This window comes from Mucor mucedo (assembly GCF_025094135.1).
Source record: "Mucor mucedo strain NRRL 3635 chromosome Unknown EV154scaffold_16, whole genome shotgun sequence".
Classification (NCBI taxonomy): domain Eukaryota; kingdom Fungi; phylum Mucoromycota; class Mucoromycetes; order Mucorales; family Mucoraceae; genus Mucor; species Mucor mucedo.
In genome coordinates this window covers 122970-147905 of record NW_026252300.1, presented here as the reverse complement: position 1 = coordinate 147905, position 24936 = coordinate 122970, and the positions used below count along the sequence as shown (strand labels likewise).

The window sequence follows — 24936 nt, the reverse complement described above, 5'->3', positions numbered from 1 at the left end:
TATGCACTATTGGCGTGCGTGAATCCCCACCATTTTTGACGTCACAAAAAAAAAAAAAAAGAAAGGGTCAAAAGAACTTACATAACTAAAAAAAAAAGTCTCGCAAGTGTGCCACCCGCTTCTTTAAACACTCTTCTTTTTTTTATTTGTACGGGGGGCCTGTCAAATATGTCACTTACACGTAATTTAGTCGATTTGTACATGCTGGCTACTGCTGCGACCAAAGTGGGGTCTTCAGCTATCGCCAGTCAATCGTCGTCCCTTTGTCTTCATGTCAAGACTTCCAGTTTACTTAATCCTACATCCATGCATCATGACCACCATGAACAAGCTATCGAAGTCCCCTTTCCTGACTTTGTCGAGCAAACGGTCGAAGTGACGTCTCAAGAACGTGTAGAAACCACCGTTGTCGAACACACGGTAGTCAAGGAGGAACCCCTTACGGAACAGTTGGACACGAAGCACAGTACGATAATAGCAGTGGAAAAGAAGGAACCCTCTGTGGACATAAAGCATAGCGCGACAATTGAAAAGCAAGAAACACGTAAAGTAGAATCGAGCATGGACAGACAGGAGGAAACTCGGGTGGATCCTGTCGTCAAAGATATTTTAAAGGACGTCGAAAAGAAGCGAGTGTTAAAGGAATCGCATATTCCTACCTCACGATTTGGTAGACTTTGGAATTATGGTACACTTGCTACAGGAATGGGTATGGGAGCGATTAATGAGTCCTTGAAACGAGCTACGGGTTTATCGCAAGACACCTCAGGTAAAATAATAATAATACATTCATAGATGTGAATATCAACCTATTGTATTCACCTTTACAAAAAAAAAAAAAAGGATCGGTCATGTTGAGCGAGAATAATGTGAATCGATTGGTGGATAAACTTTCGCGTATGCGAGGAGCAGCACTCAAGATGGGACAAATGTTGAGTATTCAAGGTATTCAAGCGTCTGGGGAGAAAAGTGGATTACCACCTCAATTAGAAGAGATTTTATTACGTGTGCATGATAGTGCAAATTATATGCCTCAAAAGCAAATGGAAAAAGTGATGGCAAAGGAATTAGGCACAGAGTGGCGATCTCAATTTAAAGAATTTGACCCTATTCCTATTGCTGCTGCTTCCATTGGTCAAGTGCATGCAGCCACTTTAGCTTCGACTGGTGAATCTGTGGTGATCAAAATTCAATATCCCGGTGTGGCCGAATCCATTGATAGTGATCTCAGTAATTTAAAAGCATTAGTGACATTTAGTAATTTATTACCTCGTGGATTGTATCTGGATAATACGATTAAGGTGACAAAAGAAGAACTAGCATGGGAATGTGATTATATTCGTGAAGCGAATAATGCGATTCGATTCAAACACTTATTAGAAGGTGATGCACGATACAAGGTACCCAGTGTAGTACAAGATTTATGTACAAAACGTGTACTGGTGAGTGAAAGATTACAGGGTCGTGTTCTGAGTAAAGCGGTAGAGGAACCACAGGCGGTACGAGATGACTTGGGAGAACATTTATTACGATTATGTTTACGTGAAGTGTTCTCGTTCCGATTTATGCAGACAGATCCCAACTGGAGTAACTTCTTTTATAATCAGAGTCAAGTGGAATTATTAGATTTTGGAGCTTGTCGTGAGTATTCAGAATCGTTCTTACAACAGTATGGTCGTATCTTGATGTCTGCAGCACGTGATGATCGTGAAGGCGTGTGGCAATATTCCAAAGAGCTGGGATTTGTGACGGGTTATGAAACACAAGTGATGCGAGATGCTCATATTGACAGTGTGATGGTCTTGGGTTCTCCTTTCTCCAAAAACGCACCAGATATCTATGACTTTCAACATCAAACGATTACTCAACGTGTACGTGAAACTATCCCTGTGATGTTGCGTCATCGTTTAACCCCTCCACCTGATGAAACGTATGGTCTCCACAAAAAGTTATCTGGTGCTTTCCTTCTCTGTACTAAACTTGGAAGTCGATTTGATACCAAGGCTGTTTGGAGAGAAGAAGTCGAAAGTAAATTTAAGCTGTAAATTGGAAAAAAAATAAAATAGTCACACTCGCGTTTTTTTTTTTTTTTTCTTTCTTTTCTTTTCTCTGTTTTCTTATTTTATTGTTTGCATAATTCCAACATGTCAAGTACACGATTAGAGTATAGAGAACCCAAGAAACCGAGAGCAGTATGTGTGTACACTATTGCACAAGAGTCAAGGTATCTAGTGGTAGAGAACCTATCGACGATTGGAGTGATAAAGGAATTTATAAGACACTGTGGACAATTTGGTAAGGTAGAGGCCTACCGACTGTTGGATGATCATGATGCCAGTACAGAAGGGGAGGATGTATGTTGGTTAGCGTATGATAATGTGAGTTCTGCAAGGTATGCAAAACGTATGATGGACGATAAAGTGTATTGCTATCAACGATTACGCGTGTACTATGTACCCGAATACGAAACGGCAGACGACATACGAGCCAAATTTGCAGATAGGTTTCAAGCCATTCATAAGCGGTTACGTTACACGCCTACCCGTCACAAGAAACGAGACATTCAAGTGGTTATAGAGCAAATAGAGGAAGTACCTGTCAAGGTTGAATTAAGAAAGAAGACAATAGAAGGAAAAAGAAGGCGTATTTAAAAATGTTCTAGAACCCTATGATTTTTTTTTATTTTTTTATCAAGCCACTTTTTTTTTTTTTTTTTTTTTTTTTTTTCAGTGTGAGGGGGGGGCCGATAGGATTTTATCATGACTCTTGTGATTTTTTTTTTCTTTTTTTTTTTTTTTTAAACAACAAAAAGAATACATTTAATACATCCCTTTAGCTCATTGTAATAAGGCTCTGGCCTGCTTTGTTCCATCCTTCTTTTTTTTTTTTTCTTCTTTTTTTTAATAAACTATATACCAAACCGCACCTCCAGATAAAATAAAAAATAAAAAAAAAAGAGAGAGAGAAATGAGCCTCCGTGGGCAACAAGAGAAGAAAGATCCTTTTGCAGGCATGAAGGCTTGTGTTAATTATCAACAAGAAATTGAACGTCTTAAACAATTGGTAAAGACGCCTCCCTCACCACCACCACCAATAACAACAGCTTCAGAAGCACCAACACCTGACGATACAACAACAACTGCAGGGCCTGTGGTAACGGAACAAGAGAAAATTCGTTTCTTGGCCTTTGTGTGTTCCTGGACCACGGGAGGACCAACGTCACAATTCTTGGAAACGACGAATTCACTGTGGGCCATCCCTTCTCCTTGGCAATACTGTCACTCCTCTGTACAAAACCAACCTTTATATCATTCTCATCCATCCGAACAACATACGCATAGACATGGTCCTATTGGTACTGGCCGTCGCAAACACTATTAAACTTTTTTTTTTCTTCCCTTTTCTCTTCTTCTTCTTTATTATTAATTATATATATAAAAAAATAAAATATGATGCTACTCTAAATCTTGTGTGTAATTAGCAGGGAAAAACCCTCTTCGCGTTCCAATCTCTCCTTCCCACCAACTCTGTCGATCCTCTAAACGTTTTATCACAATAATATGATCGCCTGCTGAAAACTGTAAATCTGAGGGGGAATCGCCGTGATAATCATATTTCGCCACCACCACCGTCATCGGTTCCTCCTCCTCCTTCTCTTTAGCTAAAGGGAAAGGTTTTTTAATGTCCGTCCCAACTGGAGGAGAAGGTGATACAACCACCGGTGATGATAATGATGACATGGATCGATTAGCTCCCTTTCCTTTACTGTCCATATCATTGGGTTCATAACTTGCTTGGTAAGACGATGACGGTTGATAGGTTGGATGATGCTGGTGTGATCCAGTACCTGTGCTTAAATACGCTTGTTGAAATGACGAGGATTCCTTTGTTGTTGTTGGTGTAGTTAGTGGTGGTGCTGTTGATGCTGCTGCTGGTGGTGGTGATGTGACATGGTATCCATTCGACTCGTTCGGTTGATAGGGTGGTGGAGGTTCTTCAAATCCATCTGCAGTGGTAGGTGGTCGATTAGCATAATTTACAGGCGGTGGTAATATAGCAGCAGGAGAAGGTCTTCCAGAGGTGGTGGTGGCGGTAGACGAATTCAAGTTCATGCTCTGTGTTCTCTTTGATTTCTGAGAGGCAAAGGGTAGACCAGGACGAGGACCCGCACCCAAGGAATTCAAGATATCATAGAGTCTTGCGGCATCTTGGGGTGGGGGTACAGTACCAGTCAAGATATCTCGAGCAGTAATGGGTCGACCATAATAGGCGGCATTGGTATTCACCCGTTCTGATATTTTACTACCTTCAAATGAATAACCCATATAGAGTCCCTTAGAAGCCGAGTAAGCATATGTGGCAGCAATATGACTTGTATTGGCAGCAGAAGCAGAAATATCCGCTGCACGACCCATGGGACCTACAGCTAAAGAAGCCCCCACACCTAATTGAAGTTGTCCTCCACCATCAAAGAAGGCCTTGACGGCTGCACGGTAGTTCATAACAATAATGGAGTCAATAACTTCTCCTCCTGCTTGGTGTCCGAATCCCTATTGTATCGTTAGTGTTGTTCTATGGTTTTTTTCTATTGTAACTTACGACAGAGGACATGGAAACGCCCGAGGGTGCACTCCAAGAGCCGTCGGGAAGTCTAAGGAATGAGAAAAAAAAAAGAGTCAGAAGGAAGTTTAGGGTCAATGAATTTTGTTTTTTTTTTTACCTGGCAATGATAATGCCAGTTCCACCTTTAGCGGAAATCATGAAACCAATGCGGTACAGTCGAATAAAGACAATACCATGAGCTTCTCGTAATACACTGGGTGGAATGAGTGTTTGGACATCACGTCCCTTGTTCGGGTCTATAACACAAATAAGTAAAAAAAAAAAAGGGCGATGACGACATTGTATTCTTTTTTTGTTACCTGTAAATAGTTCGAGTATTTGAACCGCTTTTTGAATATCGGCTACGCAACAGAAGAAAAAAAAGAAGGCGTGAGTATTTTATTATTGTAAAGACTCGGTAACCATTGTACCTTTGAGTTCTTTGGGTGTTCTTGTAGTTGGCATGGAGAGAGAGAGAGATGGAGTATTAAAAAAAAAAAAAAAAAAAATGAAATTTTCTGCTTTATTTATGCACGCACAGAACAATGGGCAACCCGGGCCGGGATTTTTTTTTTTTTTTTTTTTTTTTTTTTTATAAATAGAAGCTCCAAGACTTTTTTCTTTGGCTGAGCATAATAGTATGCCAAGATTTGACAGATTAATTATATGTGTGTAATAATAATAAAAAAAAAAAAGGTAGAAAGTGGGGGAATACATTTAAGAGCGTCTGATCTTTTGCTTGACTTTGCTTAATTGAGAATCAACTTGATCCAACATGGCTTCTAATTCTTCTTTACGTCTACGAGACTGAGGACCACCACCAGTCAAGGGGATTTTTGAATAAGTAGATTGAAGCTATTAATAAAAAAAAAAGATTAGAACGTGTAATGATAATAAAGAAGAGAGTATCAAACCTTTTCTTTTTGCTTGGTTAGTCTTCTGAGTTGACTGTCTAAATCATCTTGTTGGACGACAGCTACTGCAGAAGAAGAAGAAGAAGGGATAGGCAAGACAGACGATGGACGAGGTGACCACTCTTCTTCCTCCTCTTCCTCTGCTGTGGATGGATGAATAACGGATTCTGGTTGAATACGTGGAGAACCACTGGGTGTATGTAATGTCCATGCTGTTAATTTTTCCTTTTCAGCAGCTAAACGACTCAATTCTTCCGAATGTGATTTAGTTAAACTCTCCATAGCCTTTTGAAGGGCTTCTACTTGATCTGTAAATTTATTTAGCTTTGTCCTCAGTTCTCGGATAGTTTTATCTTTTGTTTTGATTTCAGATATTAAATCCTTTTGCTCTTGACGCCATTGTTCTTGTACAGACTAACAATAATAATAATAATAATTAATACTGCAATCAGAAAGAAAAAAAAAAAAAAAGGAGGAGGAATATAAAAATACCTCGAATTCTAATTTCGTTTGATCAACTGCAAATGACTGACCTCTTGCATTATCAGCCGTTGCCTTTTGTTTTTCTAATGATAGATTTAAATCGTCCAAATACTGTTGATTCTTAATCTACGTGTGTATCATGTATATTAGAGGAGAATTCAATTAACAATGATAGTATCCAAACCTTCTCGTCTTCCAATTGTTGCAAGAGATCCGTCTTTTCTGTTAACAATTCATCCACTGATAATTCAAAGTAATCCAGATCCTTTGTCACAGCTTAGGGAGAGAGATGTTAGGGAAACAAAACGAGGGAAACAAAAAAAAAAAAAAAAAAAAAAAAAAAAAGAGAGTAAGAGAGAGAGAGAGGGGGTAGTTCTATACCTTGTTTTTGTAATTGTAACACATTAACTGTAGCCTTTTCATTTTCTAATTCGATTTTTAACTGTTCAATGGTTTCCAATAGTTTCTTTTTATCATCATCATCCTCTTTCTCCTCCACCACTAAAATAGGAGGAACAGGTGTCTCATCATTTGATTGGACAACAACAAACGAAGAGTCGCTATTTCTGGTAATGTTGGGTTGTTCTGTAGCGTATACGATGGGTGATTCCTTTTCCTCTTTTCCTGCAAATATATATATATATATTAATTTCTTATTGTTATACACATAAAAAAAAAAGATAATTACGATGCGCAGTCGGAGTCACAACGGATTCATTACAAGTGCTGGAAATGTCATGATGGTCCACGTGAATCGATAGTTGACTCTTGATTTTGGGTAAGCTTACACGAGGAGCCATGATGGCTGGTTCTTTCTTTTGTGCCCGTTGTTCCGGTAGTGGTTGTGGTAGTGGTGGTGGTGGTTGTGGTGCTGTTGCCTGGGTTGGAGGCTGTAATTGTTGTGTGCTTTTATATATATATATATATATATTATTAATTAATCGTACCACATTTGATTGTTTAAGTATACCTGAGTCGTTTGCTCTTTATAGAATTCTTATCTACAAGGGAACTTTTTTTTTAATAAAACGACATTTTTCATTCGTGATCAAATGCCAAAAAAAAAAACATTACCCGAGGTCATTGAACTGGCAGAGGTTTTATTCTTTCCAAGTCCAAGCTTTTTCCAGAAGGAAGACTTTTCCTTGTTATTCTTCGTCATGATGTTTATTATAAAAAAATGTGTGTGTGTGTGTGAGAGAGAGAGGAGAAGAGAGAGAGAAAAAAGAAGAAGAAGAAGAAGAAGAAAAAAAAAAAAAAAAAAAAATAGGGACAAGTTTAAATAAAATGTAAACAGCAGGACACCCGTGCTTTTTGAGCCTTTTTTATCTCTCTCTCTTTCTCTCTCTTTCTACTCTACTCTCTGTCTCATTATTCGTAGGAGATTCAAATCTCTAATATTATATATAAACTAGTGTCTCTTGCCCTCTCCTACTCAAGTGTCAAAATCTGTAGGGGGTTACTCAAACAAAATAAAAGGTCGTCTTTCGAGATAGACATTACAAGTATTTCTTTTTTTCTATTGTTCAAGGCGGGCATTGGAAACAAACAAAGAAACTAAAATAAGGAAAATTGGGTACCGGTATTGTTTGTTTTTTATTTAAAGAGAGTAATGACAAAGGGCGCAGCAAACCCAACCTTTCCCTCATCCCTCCCCCAAGGCCATAAGGGGATCGACACATACTCGTGTAGGCCTCATAAAGAGCTAATCGATTACTTTACAAACTCAACCAAAAAACTGATTTTTCTCTGTGGGGGGGGGACACTCCCCTTTTATCTCACTCTCTCTCTCTCTCTCGCTTTACCCCTTTTGTAATAGTAATGAAATAAAGGTAACGTGTTTCAAATAATAAAGTATATGCAAAAAAAAAGTGTTGTCTTTCATGCGTGAACAAAGTCCGGTTTCTCTCACGTGACAGTCCGGTGACCGGAGTTCATGAAGAGAGAGAGGGGGAGAGGAGAACAAGAGAGAGAGAGAGAGGCAGGCATGAGATCCAATCAAGGCTAATAGTCAAAAGGGAGGGGAAGTGCTCCAAGATGGATGAAATCTCTCTCTTTGCTGTGCGTATTAAAAAACGTAAGATAATTTATCCTAAAGGATGATTTGTATGGAAAAAGGAAGAATGGGGGATCAAGGGAGATGATTTTTTTTTTTTTTTTTTTTTTTTTTTTTTTTTGGTTTGAAATGGATTGAAGTGTTTGAATAAGTCACCACTTAAAAAAAAAAAAAGTTGCTGGAGGGGGAAGAAAAAAAGAAAGCTTGGGACATTTCCGATTCTCTCATTTCAATGTCACTCATCTCGAATTCATTCATTTCAATTTCACACCCAAAAAAAAAAAAAAAAAATTAATTACAATTGAAAAAAGTATTCAAATACATTATCTATTTTAGACTCTATTAATTAAATATGGTCAGATACGCTGCTACCCCCGCCAACCCTGCTAAGGGTAAGTCTTATTATCACGACACATTAAAGTGGGCCGCTGACCTTATCTGTATACATAGCTTCCAAGTCCAGAGGTTCTTACCTCCGTGTCCACGTATGTATAGATTAGAGAGAGAGAGAGAGGGTTATGGGGTTAATGCTAACCGAATGTATACATACACATATAGTTCAAGAACACCCATGAAGTTGCTGTTGCCGTCAAGGGCTTAAAGTTAAGCAAGGCTTATACCTACCTTAACAACGTCACCGAGCACAAGCAAATCATTCCTTTCCGCAAGTTCAACGGTGGTGTCGGTCGTCATGCCCAAGCCAAGGAATTTGGTACCACTCAAGGTCGCTGGCCCGTCAAGTCTGTCAAGTTTGTCACTGACCTCTTGAAGAATGCTGAATCCAACGCCGAGGTAAATTGAATTAGTAGTAGAATGGTTGTGAAAAAGTAGAGTGAGAGAGACTAATGCAATGTGTGTGTGTGTGTGTAGGCCAAGGGTTTGAACGTTGAGGAACTCTACATTTCCAGCATCGTTGTCAACCAAGCTCCCAAGCATCGTCGTCGTACTTACCGTGCTCACGGTAGAATTAACCCCTTCATGTGTTCTCCTTCTCATATTGAGGTTGTTCTTACCGAAAAGGATGAAGTTGTTCCCCGTGCTGATGACAAGAAGATTGTCAAGCTCAATGCTCGTCAATTAGCTCGTAACGCTCGTCTTGCTCGTGCTTAATTTTTTTTTTTTTTTTATAAAGTTACACATACACATACAAATCTCACGTGTTTCCTTTTATATTAAACCAAATGATGTATTCTTTCTTTTTTTTCATTCTCCGTTGTACATTTTTTTTTTTTTTTGATTTGAATCACGATATATTGACATTGTCTTTTTTTTTTTTTCTTCTTTTTTCTTCTTTTTCTTCTCGATATAAACAAACATTTTAAATAATCATGTCTACTCATCCTGTTACTGAAGCCATTGTGGATACACCCACACCTCACGTTGAAGAGGCAACTGCTCCTGTGGTGGAAACACCTGTAGCCGAGACCACCGAGACTCGTGAGTTACCTGCCCTTCCCCCTACTCCTGTCGCTGCTACTACTGAAGAAGAGGGTGAAGCCGTGAGCTCTCCTCCTCATCCTTCTCCTTCCAAGTCCAATCCTACTAAGCGTCTTTCCATCTTTCTCGGTAAGGCCAAGAGCTATGTTGATAAAAAGGTACATGAAAAGAAGCCTACCTCTCCCAAGAAGGAAGACATTGTTGAACCTAGTACCTCTGCTGTTGAGTCTGAGGTACCTGCTCATGTTGAGCCTGTCGCTGCTGCTGTAACTGAACCCATTGTTGTTGCCGAACCTGAAACTACAACCGCTGAAGAGCCCGTAGAGGAAGTCAAGCCCAAATCAGAAAAGCGTAAATCTATCTTGGCGGGTATTTTCCGTAGCAAGGTAAATAATAATAATAATAATAATACTTTTTTTTTTTTTTTTTGTGCATGAGCTGGTGTGACTCAATCATGGCCCTAACTTGATCTATACCTTTCAAACTTATCTTGTACACCTTATTTAGAGTCCAGTCCATAAAGAAGCTGAAGTTACACCTGCTGCCGCTGCTACTACTACAACAGGTAAATATACATTTCTATATTAATCTAATTATTTTTTTATATTAAAAACGTTTAGTAGTTGCCAAGCCCGAAGCATCGGATAAGGAGGTTCAGGAGACACCTGCTGCTATTGGTGGTGGTGATGTTGCTGCTGCCGATGTTGCTGCTGCGTCTGCTACAGGTGTAGTAGATGAGGAAGCTATTGTGGAACCTCAAACACATCATGAAAAGGAAAACGTCATTGATCAAATTAAACGTAGTCCCCTTGGTAAATTCTTCAACAAGAAGAAGGAAGTTGAGCACAAGGAAGAAACCCCCGCTGATGTTACTACAGAAGAACCCACTGCTGCTGTTGCTGCTGTGGTAGAAGAGGAGCCTGCTGTTGCTGGTAAGTTTAGGAAATGCACATGTGAATTTATAGTGTGATAAAATTAAATTTTATATATATATTTAGCAGTTGAAGCTCCTGTTCAACCCGAGGAAAAACCTGTGTCTCGACCTGGATCTCCTTTAGGTCGTCGTATCACACAAATGTTCCGTGGATTTTCTAGCAAGAAGAAGGTCCCTACTGTGGAAGATGTAAAGAAGGAGGAGGAGATTGCTGAAGAACCCACTGCTGCTACTACTACTACTGCTGCTGCTGAGGAGACTACTGTTGTGCCTGAATTGGCTGTTGCTGATACCATTGAGAATGCTGCTGTTGAGCATCTTGCTCAAAAGGAAGAAGAACATCCTTCCAAGTTACCTGCTATCCAATCTTCTGCTTAAATCTCTAGTACCACTCTACCAAAATAACTTTTTTTTTTTTTTTTTTTGAATTCTAATTATTATTCTATTCAAACAAAACCAAAAAAGAGATCATTTTTAGCAGACACCCCCCCCCCACCTTTACTCTTTCTTAATTTTTTTTTTCACTATATAATTTTACTTTCTTAATCATTAAATAAATCTGTGTATCTCCCCTTCTCGGCTATTCGATTTTTGGCAAAAAAAGATTTTCACCGTGTAACCAGAAATCAGTTTCGTTCTGGATCCGTTCCCCCTTGCATATCTACCCCCTCTCTCTCACCATTTATGGAAGTTTGTTCAAGTGCTACACATTAGTTTATATAAAACGTATAAATAGATTTTTTTTTTTTTTAATCTCCCAGATCAAGAAATAAAAAAATAAAAATTTTTTGTGCCTGCTGTGGCAACACGATACATTAAAATTCCATCATCGTTTATTTAAAAAAAAAAAAATGCAAAGTGACATGATGAATAAACCACCTGATGTTTTTTTTTTTTTTGTGTTCGTAATCCCCTAACGGAAAAGGATTTTACCGGAGCATAAAAAAAAAAGAAAGTCTCCATGACGCAGATCCCCCCCCCCCCCAAACACAGTAAAATTTGATCCATTAATGCAAAAAAAAAAAAAAAATGTTCACACGGGGTCTGGAAATAAACGTTTCGTAATTTCATTTAAAAACTCTAAAATACCGTCTTTGTTCTTTTCATTCATTACCACCCTCATAGACACAACAAACAGAAATACCGTTTCCATCTATAGGTGTTAAGTGGGACAGTGAGAAAATAGAGGGGTCATCTCATTGTTACAGAGAAAGAATAAAAACTAGTCATCTTTGGTGTGTCAAATAAAAACTCACATATCTCATCTGTACACACACACACACACACACGTATACGCTGCGTGTCATTTGCACATAGCACAAATAGGGAGAGGACCGGATGATATACCTTTAGTTTTTTACTGTATATGCTAAGCATGTCATTGGACCTAACTACTTGTTTTAATGACAAGAATAAGATAAAAATATGTACATGATTTCATCACATGCAAATCCCCACTAGTTAAATATCATTTGACCCCGTTTAGATAATAATTTATTATTTTAGTCCTTGTTTTATGCAATTTTTCTTCCAGCAGCACAATTATAATCATATCACACAAAGTTGCTACTGTTGTTGACTCCTTTTGACTCTGTAAAAGAATAAAAAAAAAAGGGGGATACCCCTGCTCCATAATAACCTTAGCAACCGCATTCATTTACTGAGTTTAGCTTTTTTTTTTTTTTTTTTTTTTTTGACGTGGTAATAGAAATCAGTCTAAAATATATATTTACAAGTCAAATGGTACATGTATCACACAACTTTATTGCGTAACTAAAATAAAAAAAAAAACCCGGCTAAAATAATAAAAAAATTGGTAAACAATAAGCCAGCTTGCCAGGGTAAACACCCACATTTTTTATCATTTTGCAGATCAATATCAAGTAGCACCCTTCTGTCACACATCCTTGTATTTTTATTCTACTAAACACAAAGATTCTCAGGTAGTGTGTTTGTATTAGAGAGAAACATACTCGTTTGTAAATTGATAAGAACTTAAAAAATGCTGGCCAAAACTTTTACTATTGTCTGTATATGTCGATTTTTTTTTTTTTTTTTTTACCTAATTATAATAGCAACATACACAGTTGTTTGTTTCTAAAATATCTGAAAGTAGGGAAAACTTTGTACCTGGCATTAACTTTTCTTTTTCTCATCCATGTGTCTTGCACTAGTGGTCCTTTCCCCCCCCCCCCCCGAGTGATATGAAGCAGTATTTAAAAACTGAAAATAATTTATATCTGCTATTCTTATTGTAGCGTGGAGTAAAATTTATCAAGTTGTTTCAAGTGCGATAATTGTAATTTTATCTCGGCATTGTTCTCTCTTTTTCATCTTTTTGCATCCCTTCTAGAAATTAACCCTACGTGTTGCAGAGGTATATAGCCAGCTGCATTATTGCAATTGTAGATGTGATATCATTGCAAGAGCAATTCTACTCAAGTAACCAAAAGGTAGGGCCCTTTGTATTTCTAGACACAATACTCGTACTATGGCCGCAGTATTGATTCTTGCATTAATCAGAGATGCTGTGTAACTGTGACATTTTATAACACAAGTATGTTACATTTAATGTCATAGCTAATCATTTGTTATTCTGTGGCTGTGGCTGAACGCGTTTCATTCTTCTTCTTTATCATTAGCCAAACTAGGCTCATTCAACAAAGCGATCAGACTGCGATGGAGCACCAATTCACACAGATAATTATGCCAAGTGGTATACCCAAACGAATATGCTCATTGGTTTTGACGCATGGTCGCCTAAAAAGTTTTGCTCGGGTTCGAATCAAGAATTTGAATTTGCATAAACCTTTTTTTTTTTTCTTAGATCTCTAGATCAAAGACAATCCTAGTGATTGGACACTGTTGCGTTATCTGCAAACGGTAATGAAAATCTGCTCGTAAGCTCAAAAATAATCAAAGAGTGAGCCTAGTTGATGATGCTATTGCTGAAACAGGAGTTCACGCCTTGTTGACTTACACGAAGGTTAGTTCATGTTTTAACTTTTTTTTTTTTTAAAAAAACAAAATATTAATCATGTTTTTGTAGAACACCAGCCAGAGTTGATGATGTGAACAAGATCATATTATAAAGTCAAAGTTTGGTGGCTGAAAATAACCTCATCACTTGTATTCCACAAACTTTGTTAGTATAATTGAGGAAGTAAAGCGATAAAGAATTGTACTACTAATTTATTACAGTCAATGAGCAATTTACAATCACATTCATATAAGGCATTTTAAAAAAAAAATTTGAGATGAGCTATGACTCGTACATTTTTCGATGCGAGTCTCAAAAGCTGCTAAAATAACAGTATGATCCCAGCTAAATACGATGTATGACCAGTACAACTGTGCTTGAAAGACAAGGTACACGATCTTACATTTCTCCCAGGGGCGCAGATCAATTTGGGGGGGGGGCATGACCGTGCAATTAAAGGTTAAGAGAATGTTAGACGGTGCCATTAATTTTTCTGGTTTAGAAATTTTATCATTTGGTTAATGACAGTAGTGAAAGTAGCAAGGGTCGGTTTTGACCACTATAAAAGCCAAGTTTGGTCTGCTCCCAATGTAAAGAACAATTGCGCAAAGATGTGACAAAGGGTAAATAGAAATTGAAAGTTCACCATAGATAATAAAAAAGCCTTAAAACAGTGTAATATCCGATGTCTATGAGACAATAGTTTCAATCAAATATAAGAGAATCCTTTATTTAACACATAAGTTGCTCTGGTATTTATATCGTTATTTGGTAATCTTTAGATATTAATGTCCCGTACTAATATATAATTGAGACATTAGCATGATGGATGGTTAGATAGATGAGACCTTGATTTGATAGCTAGACAGAGAGGCCTTGATATCATGGTTGAACTGGTATGTGATACACTAAATGTAATACTTGGATCCAGCGTTTATAGTGCGCTATAGACACTCATTGCTCAAAGATAAGCTGGCTCTAAAATGAAGTACTTCTTTTATATATATGCATGATTACTGCGCACAAACAGTTGACGTCAAACTGTTTGTTTACAAAGTGATTAAAAAAAAAATTGGGCGTTTTTTTCTTTCCTTCTTTCTTTCTTCTTCGTGCCAAAAGTCTTCATTGAGGGTGAGTCCTTGGTGTTTGTACTTGAAGTCACACGGCACCACTTGCGCTCCAGGATAGTTGCTTCGTCAAGGTATTTCGTTATCGTGTGCCACTTTGGGGTGATTGTTGTCTAGGCATTTCTTCACTGGGTGCTTTTGGATGATTCCCAAGATGCCAGGTTTCGTGGCTTTTTTTTTTTTGCTGGGATATTGGACGATTATGAGTAGTTTCTGGGTAACGTCACCTTCCCCACTCGGTATAATGTAGAGAAAGGTTTAGGGGAAATTATTTAACAAGCTACTCAAGGTGAATTCAACTTCACTTTTTACCGTTTGGAGCATATTTCAGGTGCCCTAGCTTAAGAGTAGGAGTTGTCTTTTTGGTGATTCGAAAGTAACATTCTACTTGTCGGTTGTGTACTCCTGAGTTCGGAAGAAATGGGTCCCTCGTCGTGTAAGTCGGAATTGGTCAATGAATAAGTGAAACCCCCAAGGGGTAGAACGTTCATAGATTGAGAACATGGTGTTTTGACCTCCTTGTGGTGATACACGGGAGCCCTTTTTGTGAGCCATCAAAACTAATAAAAAGTGAGTGAGTGCACACGGAGACTGACTTCCTCGCAGTTGCACTTGGGCAGTTTTCTCTTTTAGAAACTGGCTAGCGAGTCTCCATTTTTTTTTTATAATAAAAACCACTTTTTATGTGATGGAGAAATGGTCTTTGCTTGTAAATGGAGTTAATTGTGAACATGCCGACCTTTCATGCTGCGCAAACTGATAAGGTTGGTGGTATCTTTATTTGGAATAAGCAGTGTGTAAATACAATTAAAACCAGCACAACAAGGTTGTGGGAGAGTTGTAAAACTTTTTTCTCTCTCATTTTCTTCTAAATGTTGTAAACGATGAGTATACTGTTGGGGGGTAAAATATGAGTTTTACTCATTTAGACAATGAGGTTCAAGAGGACTTAATTAGTGTGATTTCGACTTATTTAAGCGTGGGTAAGAAGCGAGATGATATGTCTGAGCCAAATCGCATAAAGTAGGGATCCCACCATCTGCGCCAATAAACAGTTATAAGTGGTTGAAAATCAAGTTGGAATATTGCATCTGTGACCCATTTCTGAATATGCATGTTGTTATGGATCGAAATAGCAGTACAAATGTGGATGCATAATATCCAGATAGGCCATAGTTAAAACAAGAAATAAAGTGGTGCTCTCTAGAGGAGAGAGCATTCAGACAGTATGTTCAGCCAGGTGAAGGCGAGGCGATGTTTTCCGATAAATTACTTGTAAGATTAAGGCATTGCTGCGGATTAACCTACTTCGGGCTATTGCATGAATATTCGTCCTCCTCTTTGGAGATATATATTTTGGTTCCCATCAATAAGTGGAGGGTTCAGTAGACATAAATTTGCATAGACAGAGGTTGGATGATACGATTTTGTTCCTGGTAGAATGGCTGATCAACTTATTATTGCGGCAGGTAAACAAAAAAAAACGGTTGGAATGCGTTGTATAGTGGGTTTCACGCAACCAGTCAACAGTACCTGTATCTTCATAAAAATAGAGCATAATTCTCAAATGTCAACCGCAGCCATAAATTTTATTGCGCGACCTTTTTTTTTTTTTTTCATACAAATATGAGTTTCAAAAGTGAGGCGAAAAATCTTTTTTATTCTTTATTTCATCTCTCGTTAGACTATGGCAGAATCACAAGAGAATACAGGAGAACTCGGTTGGCCAGAGTTCATAAAGACAAGAGTCGTGACGACCATTACTAATTCGGGTGTGTCTGACCGATTAGACTTTTTAAACCATTCACTTTTAATTCGTCTTCGCAGAAAAGGTATACACTTTGAAAAGAAAATAACGGTGACTCGATTGACTGTAGGATACTCATGTTCCATTTCTATAGATCTCCCCGTGGAAGCACTTCCTTCCTTGTTACATTTGATTTTTCTCACCATTGCTCGTTACCGTGATCGTGCTTCACGTCATGCGATTATCGAAGTCATTAAAGAATTAAATAATTGGAACCCTGAAGTCTTTCAAAAAGTTTTCGTTCCTGTCATTGCTAGAGAAGCCGAGAAATGTGGCAAACGCAAGCCTACAGGGTAACAAGAAAAAAAAAAAAAAAAGGTCTTGCATCAAATTATTCATACCTGTTTATAGTGAATGTGTATCTGCTGCTTCAGACCGTTTTGTCTTGTTGAGTTGGGTCAATGTATTATTCACCAGTGTTTTAAAGCAAGTGACGATCGAACAAGCCGCCAACAATGCCCTCTTCGCCAGTATTTTAAGCGCCCAAGCAGTATTAATCGATTCACTTGTGGATGATGGAAAAAAGACGATTGCTAAAAGTGCCGTAGCCGATGTTCGACGTACCATCCGACTTCACGCCGACGCCATCCCTGTCATGCTTCAAGTGGCACTTGCCAACGCACAAACATGTACACCTTCTTTCAAAAATGCTGTCTTGATTGGCACCATTGTCGATGTGAGCTTACGTCTCAAGAACCGTGAGGATGGACCTGTCATGATTAAAAACGTCGAACACCAATTGACCGAGTATTATTTGAAGAACATTGTTTCTTCAAGAACTGCCGTACATGCCGCTGCTTTAGATGCCTTTCACGATTTTGTCCAATCCAACATCACCAAGGAAAAGTTTGAAGCTGAATATTTACCTGTGCTTGATAAGATGATGCTTCGATCCCCCGAGATTGTTTTACAGGGTAAAAATCAAAACCATTTTGATGCGTTATAAAATATGCATTTGTGTGTGTGTGTGTATATAAGCTTATGTGCGATTTGTGTTAATTCTTTATTATTTATAGCTTTGGCACATTTGACACCAGCATTTTCTTTCGATCCTTCCAGCATTTTTGCATCAAAGTGGTTAGATCCTCTTCTCAACCATTTACGCTCCACCTCACCCACCACCGTGAAAGGAGCCAAGGCATTCTGGGAAGCTTTAGCCGCTGCCTGTTCCGACCGCGATAGTTTGATCAAAGTAGCCGAAGGTGTTTCTAAGCTCTTGACCAGCGGTAAAGTGAATTCATGGGAACATCGTGTCATTATGTACAATGCTCTTTCATCGCTTGCTCAAGTTGCTGAACCTGCAGTCAGTCAAAAGGCTTTAGAGGGTTATTTCGCTATGACCGCTAAAGAAGCTCATGAACAAGCCATGGCTGCTGCTGTGGATGGAATTGGCCGCCACTTAACAGTCTTGATCTACAATGATGAATTCTGTGCCGCTCACCCTGACTTTGTTCAAAAGGTTGTCAAGACCTCTACAGATGGATTAAGTTCAGCCAAACCTTTAGCTAGAAAGCGATGGGCCAACGTTGTGGGTAACACGGTGTGGGATCATCAACAACCCAGTGCTACTTTAAGTGCCAACGTTGTTAAATACCTTCAATCCTTGTTCAAGACATTCAACACGATTGTAGATAAACCACTTTTATGGAAGGATGGACCTGTGGAAGCTTATTTGACCATCTCTATTGTTTCTGGCCGTATTCAACACTGGCCCAGTATTCCTCAACCCGTTGTTGATCTCCTCAAGACCCAAAAATACCCCTCTTCTTTGTTAGTCACTTCCCCCAAGCCCAGTTATTTGTTATGGGATCGTATCTATACAAAAGCTGTGCTTCCTGAAGAAGGACTCTGGCTTGTGCGTTCGCTCGTCAACGTTTTCAAGAATGAAACCGAAGCCTCTTTGGAAAAGACAGGAGCTGGATATTTTATTGCCCAGGCTCTTATCTGGGTTATCACTTCGCATCCCGAATACACTGTCCGTAACGCTGCATATGAGGAAACATCTGCACTTGCAGCAGCTGATCCTCGCAAGTTGAGTCAATATATGAAGAAGGCACTCAAGCAATGGTTATTGGATATCGAAAACAATACCAAGGATTCAACTGCTGTGTCTGCTACACATGCTGAAAGTTATAAGAAGGAAATTGCCACTGCACGTCTTGCTTCTGTTTTGAACGCCATGACAGCCTATGCTGATGATTTGGCTGAATCTGCTAAGGGTGTCGAATTGATCGATCTCTTGTTGTTATCACATCATCAATATATCGCTTCTCCTACCAATAAATATAACTGGATTACCTTGGTGCAGCGTGCTAACGTTGATCCTGGAAAATTAGTCAAGGAAAAATCTGCTAAACTTTTAGATATTTTAAAGGAAACTTTGCAAGCACGTCAAGAGGTAACAAGTTGTATAAATGTCACGCGACAGAGAAAGAGAGAGAGAGAAAATTTAACCCTATTTTTTGCCTTAGTCTCAACTCTTTTATGAAGCTGCATTGTCTGCCATTTCCACCTTGGTCTTTATTTCACCCAAAATCATGTACAACTTTTACGAGATTGTGAATGAAAACTTATCCCCTGGCTGTATGGCCAACATTACCGAATTAGACTGCAATATCTGGAAATCCCCTGCCGACGTTGCCTTCATCGATGTTCTTAAGAAGGATAAAAAAGTAGAGAGTCGTAACCGTAAGGGTAACAGTGATGATCAATGGGAAGACGATCTTCGTGCCGAGCTTGCCAAAAAGAAGGGTTTAGCACAAAAATTGACCAAAGAGGAACAACTCGCAGTCAACATGCAATTGAAAAAGGAAGCTGGTATTCGTGCTCATGTTCAAGTCACTTATGAAAAGCTCGTCTTGGGCTTAAACATCATTACTGCTCTTGTTCAAGGCAACTGTACTGCCTCTCAAGAATATTTGAACGATTTCATTCGTATCTTGTTGGATATCGCCAAGCAATCCGCTGGTCTCCTCGTTGATGATCTCTTGGTTGATACCTACCTTAAATTAGGCGATTGTGTTGTTGACGATCTTCAAGTGATTCGTGATGCCATCGCCATGGCTACGTTACGTGCTAACAACATCCGTCCTATTCCCTCCCGCTGGTTAGACGAACCATTGGGTGCACTTATCCCTCGTGTTCTTTTCCGTTTGCGTTTCATTACTGAATCTCGTCCTTTGCCTCCTGCTTCTTTCGGCTTCTGTTTCCCTGTCCTCTATCAAGTCATTGAACAAGGCGCTATTGACTGTGATAAGAATGATGAATCTGCTCTTGAACAAGTCACGATGGCCATCGATATCATTGGTTTCCATTGTATTCATGGTGCCTCAACCATCATGCCTTGTAAGCTCATGGTTGAAATTTTGTTGCGTAGTATTAAGGATTATCCCATGTGCAGTAAAGCAGCCAAGACCTATTTGGTTACACTTTGTGAAGCGATGGCTGATGATGTTCCCATGAGTGTGATTGAGGCTTTGTTTAATGGTTTATTATCCTCTGAAGTACTTGTACGTGCTGCTTCGCTTCAAGCCCTCGAACTCATGGATCTTACAGATATCGATTATTCACCCGAGCTCTGGGTTGCCTGTCACGATGAAAATGAGTCGAATGCTGATTTAGCCAAGATTTTGTGGGAAGACAATGCCATGGAAGTGGATGAAGAGTACAAGGACAAGTTATTGACCTATATTGTTTCTGATAGTGAGTATGTGCGTCAAGCTGCTAGTAAAGCACTTGCTGAAGCTGTGGAGGAATACCCTGAGTCTGTCTACGAGACCCTTCAATCTGTATATGCCATGTACAAGAAATTGGCTGCTCCTCTTGATCCTGAGTTTGATGAATACGGTATGGTGATTCCCGAGACCTTGGACCGTCAAGATCCTTGGGCTGCTCGTGTTGGTCTTGCACTTACATTAAAGGCTGTCGCTCCTTTCATGCAACTCGAGAACGCTTCCAACTTCTGTAAGTTCTTGATTAAAGATCAAGCACTTGGTGATCGTAATGAACAAGTACGTAAGCGTATGTTGGAAGCTGGTATGGCTGCTATCAACGCCTATGGTAAGGTTGATGTAGAAGAGTTCTTGGAGATTTTCGAAAATCATTTGAACTCTCCTTCTGATAATGGAGATGTCCAAGACTCTATCCGTCAAGGTGTTGTCATTCTTTATGGTGGTGCTGCCGGTTACTTATCCCCTGGTGACGAAAAAGTCAGTACTGCTGTTGAGAAACTGATCGAGACTTTGGATACACCCTCTGAAACTGTTCAAAGTGCTGTTGCCGATTGTCTTCCCCCTCTCATCAAGATGTGTAAGGAAGAAGTACCTCGTCTTATCAAGGCACTTTTGAACAAGCTTTTCAAGGGAGAAAAGTATGCTCAACGTCGTGGTGCCGCTTATGGTCTTGCTGGTGTTGTTAAGGGTCGTGGTATCACTGCTCTTAAGGAATGTAATGTCATGAACGCTTTGAAGGATGCTGTTGATAACAAGCGTAATTACGAATACAGACAAGGTGCTCTTTTCGCTTTCGAGACCTTGTCAGCTACTTTGGGTCGTTTGTTCGAACCTTATATTATTCAGATTATTCCTCTTTTGCTTGTCTGTTCTAGTGATGCTAACATGGATGTCCGTGAAGCCTCTTCTGATGCTGCTCGTGTGATTATGAGTAAAGTCAGTGGTCATTGTGTTAAGCTTATTTTGCCCTCTATCCTCGAAGGTTTGGAAGAACGTCAATGGCGTACCAAGAAGGCCTCTGTCGAACTTTTGGGTTCCATGGCCTATTGTGCACCTAAACAATTATCTATCTCTCTCCCCAATATTATTCCCCGTATTTCTGAGGTTTTGGCTGATACCCATTCTCAAGTTCAAGCTGCTGCTAACCGCTCACTTCAACTCTTTGGTGAGGTCATTAGTAATCCTGAAATTCAAGAACTTGTTCCTGTCTTATTGAAGGCTCTTTGTGATCCTAACACCAAGACATCTCCTGCTCTTTCCGCTCTTTTACAAACCTCATTTGTGCATTACATTGATCCTCCTTCTCTTGCTTTGGTTATGCCTATCTTGGAACGTGGTCTTCGTGAACGTGCTACTGAGATCAAGACAAAGTCTGCTCAAATTGTCGGTAACATGGCTTCCTTGACCGATCAAAAGGATCTTGTACCTTACCTTAATATCATCTTGCCCGGTCTTAACGAAGTTCTTGTGGATCCTGTTCCTGCTGCTCGTGGTACCGCTGCCAAGGCATTGGGTGCTCTTGTAGAGAAATTGGGTGAAGAGAATTTCCCTGGTCTTGTTCTTGACTTACTTGATATTCTTAAAACTGATTCTGGAGGAGTTGACAGACAAGGTGCCGCACAAGGTCTTTCTGAGGTTCTTGCTGGTCTTGGTCTTGAGCGTCTCGATGGCCTCTTACCTGAGATTATCTCTAGTGCCGATTCACCTCGTTCGTATGTCCGTGAAGGTTTTATCTCTCTCCTTATTTACTTACCCGCTACCTTCGGTCCTCGCTTCCAACCTTATTTGGGTCGCATTATTCCTCCTATTCTTATGGGTCTTGCTGATGAGTCTGAATATGTACGTGAAGCATCGCTCCGTGCTGGTCGTATGATTGTCACCAACTATGCTACTAAGGCTGTCGATTTGTTGTTGCCCGAATTAGAGAAGGGTCTCTTCGATGATAAATGGCGTATTCGTCAAAGTTCCGTTCAACTTGTGGGTGAATTACTCTTCCGTATCACCGGTATCTCCTCCAAGAACAGTGATATGGCCCTCGGTAACGTGGAAGAACTCGGTGATGAAGATGCCGATGCTGTTCATGATGATTATGGTAGTGATTCCAAGAAGAAACAACTCGTGGAAATTTTGGGTAAGGAGAGAAGAGATCGTATCTTGGCTGCTCTTTATATTGTTCGTCAAGATTCTTCTGGTGTTGTCAGACAAGCTTCGCTCCAAGTTTGGAAGGCTCTTGTTGCCAACACACCTCGTACTCTCAAGGATATTTTGGCTGTTATGATGGCCATGATCATCAAGAGTTTGGCTAGTGATAACTTTGAACAACGTGCTGTTGCTGGACGTACTCTCAGTGAACTTGTCTCCAAGTTGGGTGAAGGTATTCTTCCTGAAATCTTACCTGTCCTTGAAGAAGGTATGAACTCGGATGATGAGGCTACTCGTGTTGGTGTTACCGTTGCTTTCAGTGAGATCATGGCATCTGTTGGTCGTGTCCAAGTTATGGATTTCGCCGATCAAATTATCCCCACCATTAAACAAGCCTTGTGTGATCCCTCCGATGAAGTACGTGAAGCTGCTGCTCAAGCATTCGATACGCTTAATCAAAACATTGGTTCAAAGGCTATTGATGTCATCCTTCCTTCCTTGCTCAACAAGCTTCAATCTTCCGACGAAACTTCAGCTTATGCTTTATCTGCCCTCAAAGAAATCATGTCCGTTCGTTCCAACGCTGTCTTCCCTGTACTTATTCCTAATCTCATCTCTGTTCCTATCAGTGCATTCAATGCTCGTGCTCTTGCTTCGCTCGTAACTGTTGCTGGTCCTGCACTTAACAAACGTTTAACAGCTATCCTTGAAGCACTTATTGAATCTCTCATGCAAGAGGAGGACGAAGAAACCATTGAGGCACTCAAGGCTACTACCGAAGCCTTCTTGATGTCTGTGGATGAAGATGATGGTTTGCATACCTTGACTGTTGATCTTATGGAATATGCTCGTGATGATGACCCAGTGAAGCGTGCTATTGCTTGTGATGTCGTTACACAATTCTTTACAGAGACTGAGTTAGATTCATCATACTATATTCCCGATTGGATCCATTTGCTCTTGTTACTCTTGAACGATCCTTCCGAGCAAGTTATTCAATCTGCTTGGAACGCTTTGGTTGCTGTGACCAAGTCTTTACCCAAGGAAGAATACGAAGAATTAGTGGTGCCTACCAAGCGTGCCATTACCTCTGTCAGTGCTTCTGGTATCGATATTCCTGGTTTCAACTTACCCAAGGGTATCAGTTGTATCTTACCCATCTTCTTACAAGGTTTGATGTACGGATCCACTGATGTTCGTGAACAATCCGCACTTGCTATTGGTGATTTGATTGATCGTACGTCTGCTGCTGCACTCAAGCCTTTTGTCACACAAATCACAGGTCCCCTTATTCGTATTTTGGGTGACCGTTACCCTGCTGAAGTCAAGGCTGCTATTTTACAGACTTTGATCTTGATGTTACATAAGGTGCCTATGCATCTCAAGCTTTTCTTGCCTCAATTGCAACGTACATTTGTCAAGTCATACTCTGATTCTACCAGTGATGTGGTACGTGAACGTGCTGCTGCTGCCCTCAAGGTTCTCAGTACTTTGCAACCTCGTATTGATCCCACAGTGGCTGAAATTCTCAAGACTGAAAACCTTTAGTTTGTTATACATAAAAAAAAAAAGTTGTTAATTATTAATAAAAAAAAAAAACAAAAACACACACGCAAAGTATATATGTGGTTTATTGTTGTTCCAAAGAAAGACTGAAATAAAAAGCTAGATTTTTGTTATGTTATAAAAAAAGAACGCGAGAATGGCTGTATGTACTAAAAGTTGCGATATCTGATAGAAGCTTTGCATATCTGACATGATTGGCACATGTTAAGCGAAATACGATGTTTCAAGGAAGTCTATAATTTTCTCTGAAAGCCCGCAATAATTATAATCCTTTAAGGATGTCATACTATACGACACACACGCTCATCTTTGTTTAGTTTTCCGTATCTATGTTCGCTATGTTCTCCATCATCTTAATAGTGAATTCTGGCTCGTGCTTGTAATTGAATGCATCAACCCGTCCCCAATTAACTTTTGACGACAGATAGAAACTACATTATAATACTTTAGAAATGAACAAGCAGTTATACACTTTTTTTTCAAATTATTCGTACAGAGCAGGGAGAAAAATCATTCAAGTTCACAAAAATAATTGAACGAAATAAATGAAATATAATATTTTTATCACTTGGAAAAATGGATCCTGTTCAATTTGGCCATAGACGGGATATGATTTTAGGCAGAATGTAGCTGACCATTCTGAAGCTATTAAATTTGGTGATAATGAAACAGGGATCTCGTGATTGGTGTTCATCTATTTTTCAAGATGAAGAAAATAGAAAGGTCCATTTAAACGTCAATAGAAACTCTCGCAGGATGAAAGACAGTGGTGTTTGTGGCACAAAACATTTATATAAAAAAATTTATAAGCTTCCACGTGCACTCAAGGATATGCTGGACAGACTTTATGAGAATATTCCGAACACTTAACATCTACAATATAGTCAGCTAAGGACAGTCAGATTTATACACGGCGGCCTCAACAGTTGGATGATTAGTTTGGATAGACCTACAATGTATGTTTCTCGTGTGACCTCTTACAAATCCATCAGCACTGGTGCTCAAATCTCCCAATTCAATTCCTTGATCCCTACAATTTACTCCGTCTGGGCCTACCATAAAATTGTTGTTGAAGTTGTGAATATGGTAAAGTCATTAAAGAATAACTTTCCGGATTTTAATACCTGTTTATTGAATATACCTCCTCCTCTAATGAT

General features: G+C 39.4%; 8 protein-coding genes across 8 annotated transcripts; 6 read left to right on the top strand and 2 right to left on the bottom strand.

The window, feature by feature from the left end:
* Positions 1–118: 118 nt before the first annotated feature.
* Positions 119–2131, top strand: EV154DRAFT_542341 (ABC1 family-domain-containing protein). The gene is made up of 2 exons (XM_051604515.1): positions 119–769; positions 844–2131. The coding sequence occupies exons 1-2, from the start codon at positions 169–171 to the stop codon at positions 2043–2045; spliced, it is 1803 nt and encodes a 600-aa protein (XP_051460964.1). The 5' UTR covers positions 119–168; the 3' UTR covers positions 2046–2131.
* EV154DRAFT_498159 (uncharacterized protein) lies at positions 2091–2764 on the top strand. The gene has a single exon (XM_051600331.1). It carries the CDS (start codon positions 2145–2147, stop codon positions 2649–2651), a length of 507 nt encoding a protein of 168 aa, XP_051460963.1. The 5' UTR covers positions 2091–2144; the 3' UTR covers positions 2652–2764.
* A 233-nt stretch (positions 2765–2997) lies between these two features.
* On the top strand, positions 2998–3270 carry EV154DRAFT_402866 (uncharacterized protein; the record flags this gene model as incomplete). The annotated part of the gene is made up of 1 exon (XM_051595313.1): positions 2998–3270. A coding segment is annotated over one exon (273 nt), but the record flags the coding sequence as incomplete, so codon positions are not given.
* Positions 3271–3385: 115 nt separating this feature from the next.
* EV154DRAFT_498157 (uncharacterized protein) lies at positions 3386–5200 on the bottom strand. The gene is given in 7 exon segments (XM_051600330.1): positions 3386–4550; positions 4600–4651; positions 4721–4859; positions 4923–4964; positions 5034–5112; positions 5166–5168; positions 5179–5200. The coding sequence occupies 5 exon segments, from the start codon at positions 5065–5067 to the stop codon at positions 3456–3458; spliced, it is 1362 nt and encodes a 453-aa protein (XP_051460961.1). The 5' UTR covers positions 5068–5112; positions 5166–5168; positions 5179–5200; the 3' UTR covers positions 3386–3455.
* A 119-nt stretch (positions 5201–5319) lies between these two features.
* EV154DRAFT_578137 (uncharacterized protein) lies at positions 5320–7161 on the bottom strand (the record flags this gene model as incomplete). The annotated part of the gene is made up of 8 exons (XM_051606544.1): positions 5320–5457; positions 5517–5930; positions 6009–6125; positions 6184–6275; positions 6381–6623; positions 6688–6905; positions 6970–7000; positions 7074–7161. The coding sequence occupies 8 exons, from the start codon at positions 7159–7161 to the stop codon at positions 5320–5322; spliced, it is 1341 nt and encodes a 446-aa protein (XP_051460960.1).
* Positions 7162–8407: 1246 nt separating this feature from the next.
* EV154DRAFT_560194 (50S ribosomal protein L22) lies at positions 8408–9165 on the top strand (the record flags this gene model as incomplete). Its single annotated transcript, XM_051605596.1, has 4 exons — positions 8408–8447; positions 8506–8540; positions 8614–8847; positions 8926–9165. The coding sequence occupies 4 exons, from the start codon at positions 8408–8410 to the stop codon at positions 9163–9165; spliced, it is 549 nt and encodes a 182-aa protein (XP_051460959.1).
* A 193-nt stretch (positions 9166–9358) lies between these two features.
* EV154DRAFT_498142 (uncharacterized protein) lies at positions 9359–10851 on the top strand. Its single transcript, XM_051600329.1, has 4 exons — positions 9359–9878; positions 10000–10057; positions 10116–10424; positions 10491–10851. The coding sequence occupies exons 1-4, from the start codon at positions 9384–9386 to the stop codon at positions 10802–10804; spliced, it is 1176 nt and encodes a 391-aa protein (XP_051460958.1). The 5' UTR covers positions 9359–9383; the 3' UTR covers positions 10805–10851.
* A 5286-nt stretch (positions 10852–16137) lies between these two features.
* EV154DRAFT_498118 (armadillo-type protein) lies at positions 16138–23905 on the top strand. Its single transcript, XM_051600328.1, has 5 exons — positions 16138–16365; positions 16435–16633; positions 16692–17254; positions 17357–18738; positions 18812–23905. Exons 1-5 carry the CDS (start codon positions 16221–16223, stop codon positions 23759–23761), a joined length of 7239 nt encoding a protein of 2412 aa, XP_051460957.1. The 5' UTR covers positions 16138–16220; the 3' UTR covers positions 23762–23905.
* Positions 23906–24936: the final 1031 nt, after the last annotated feature.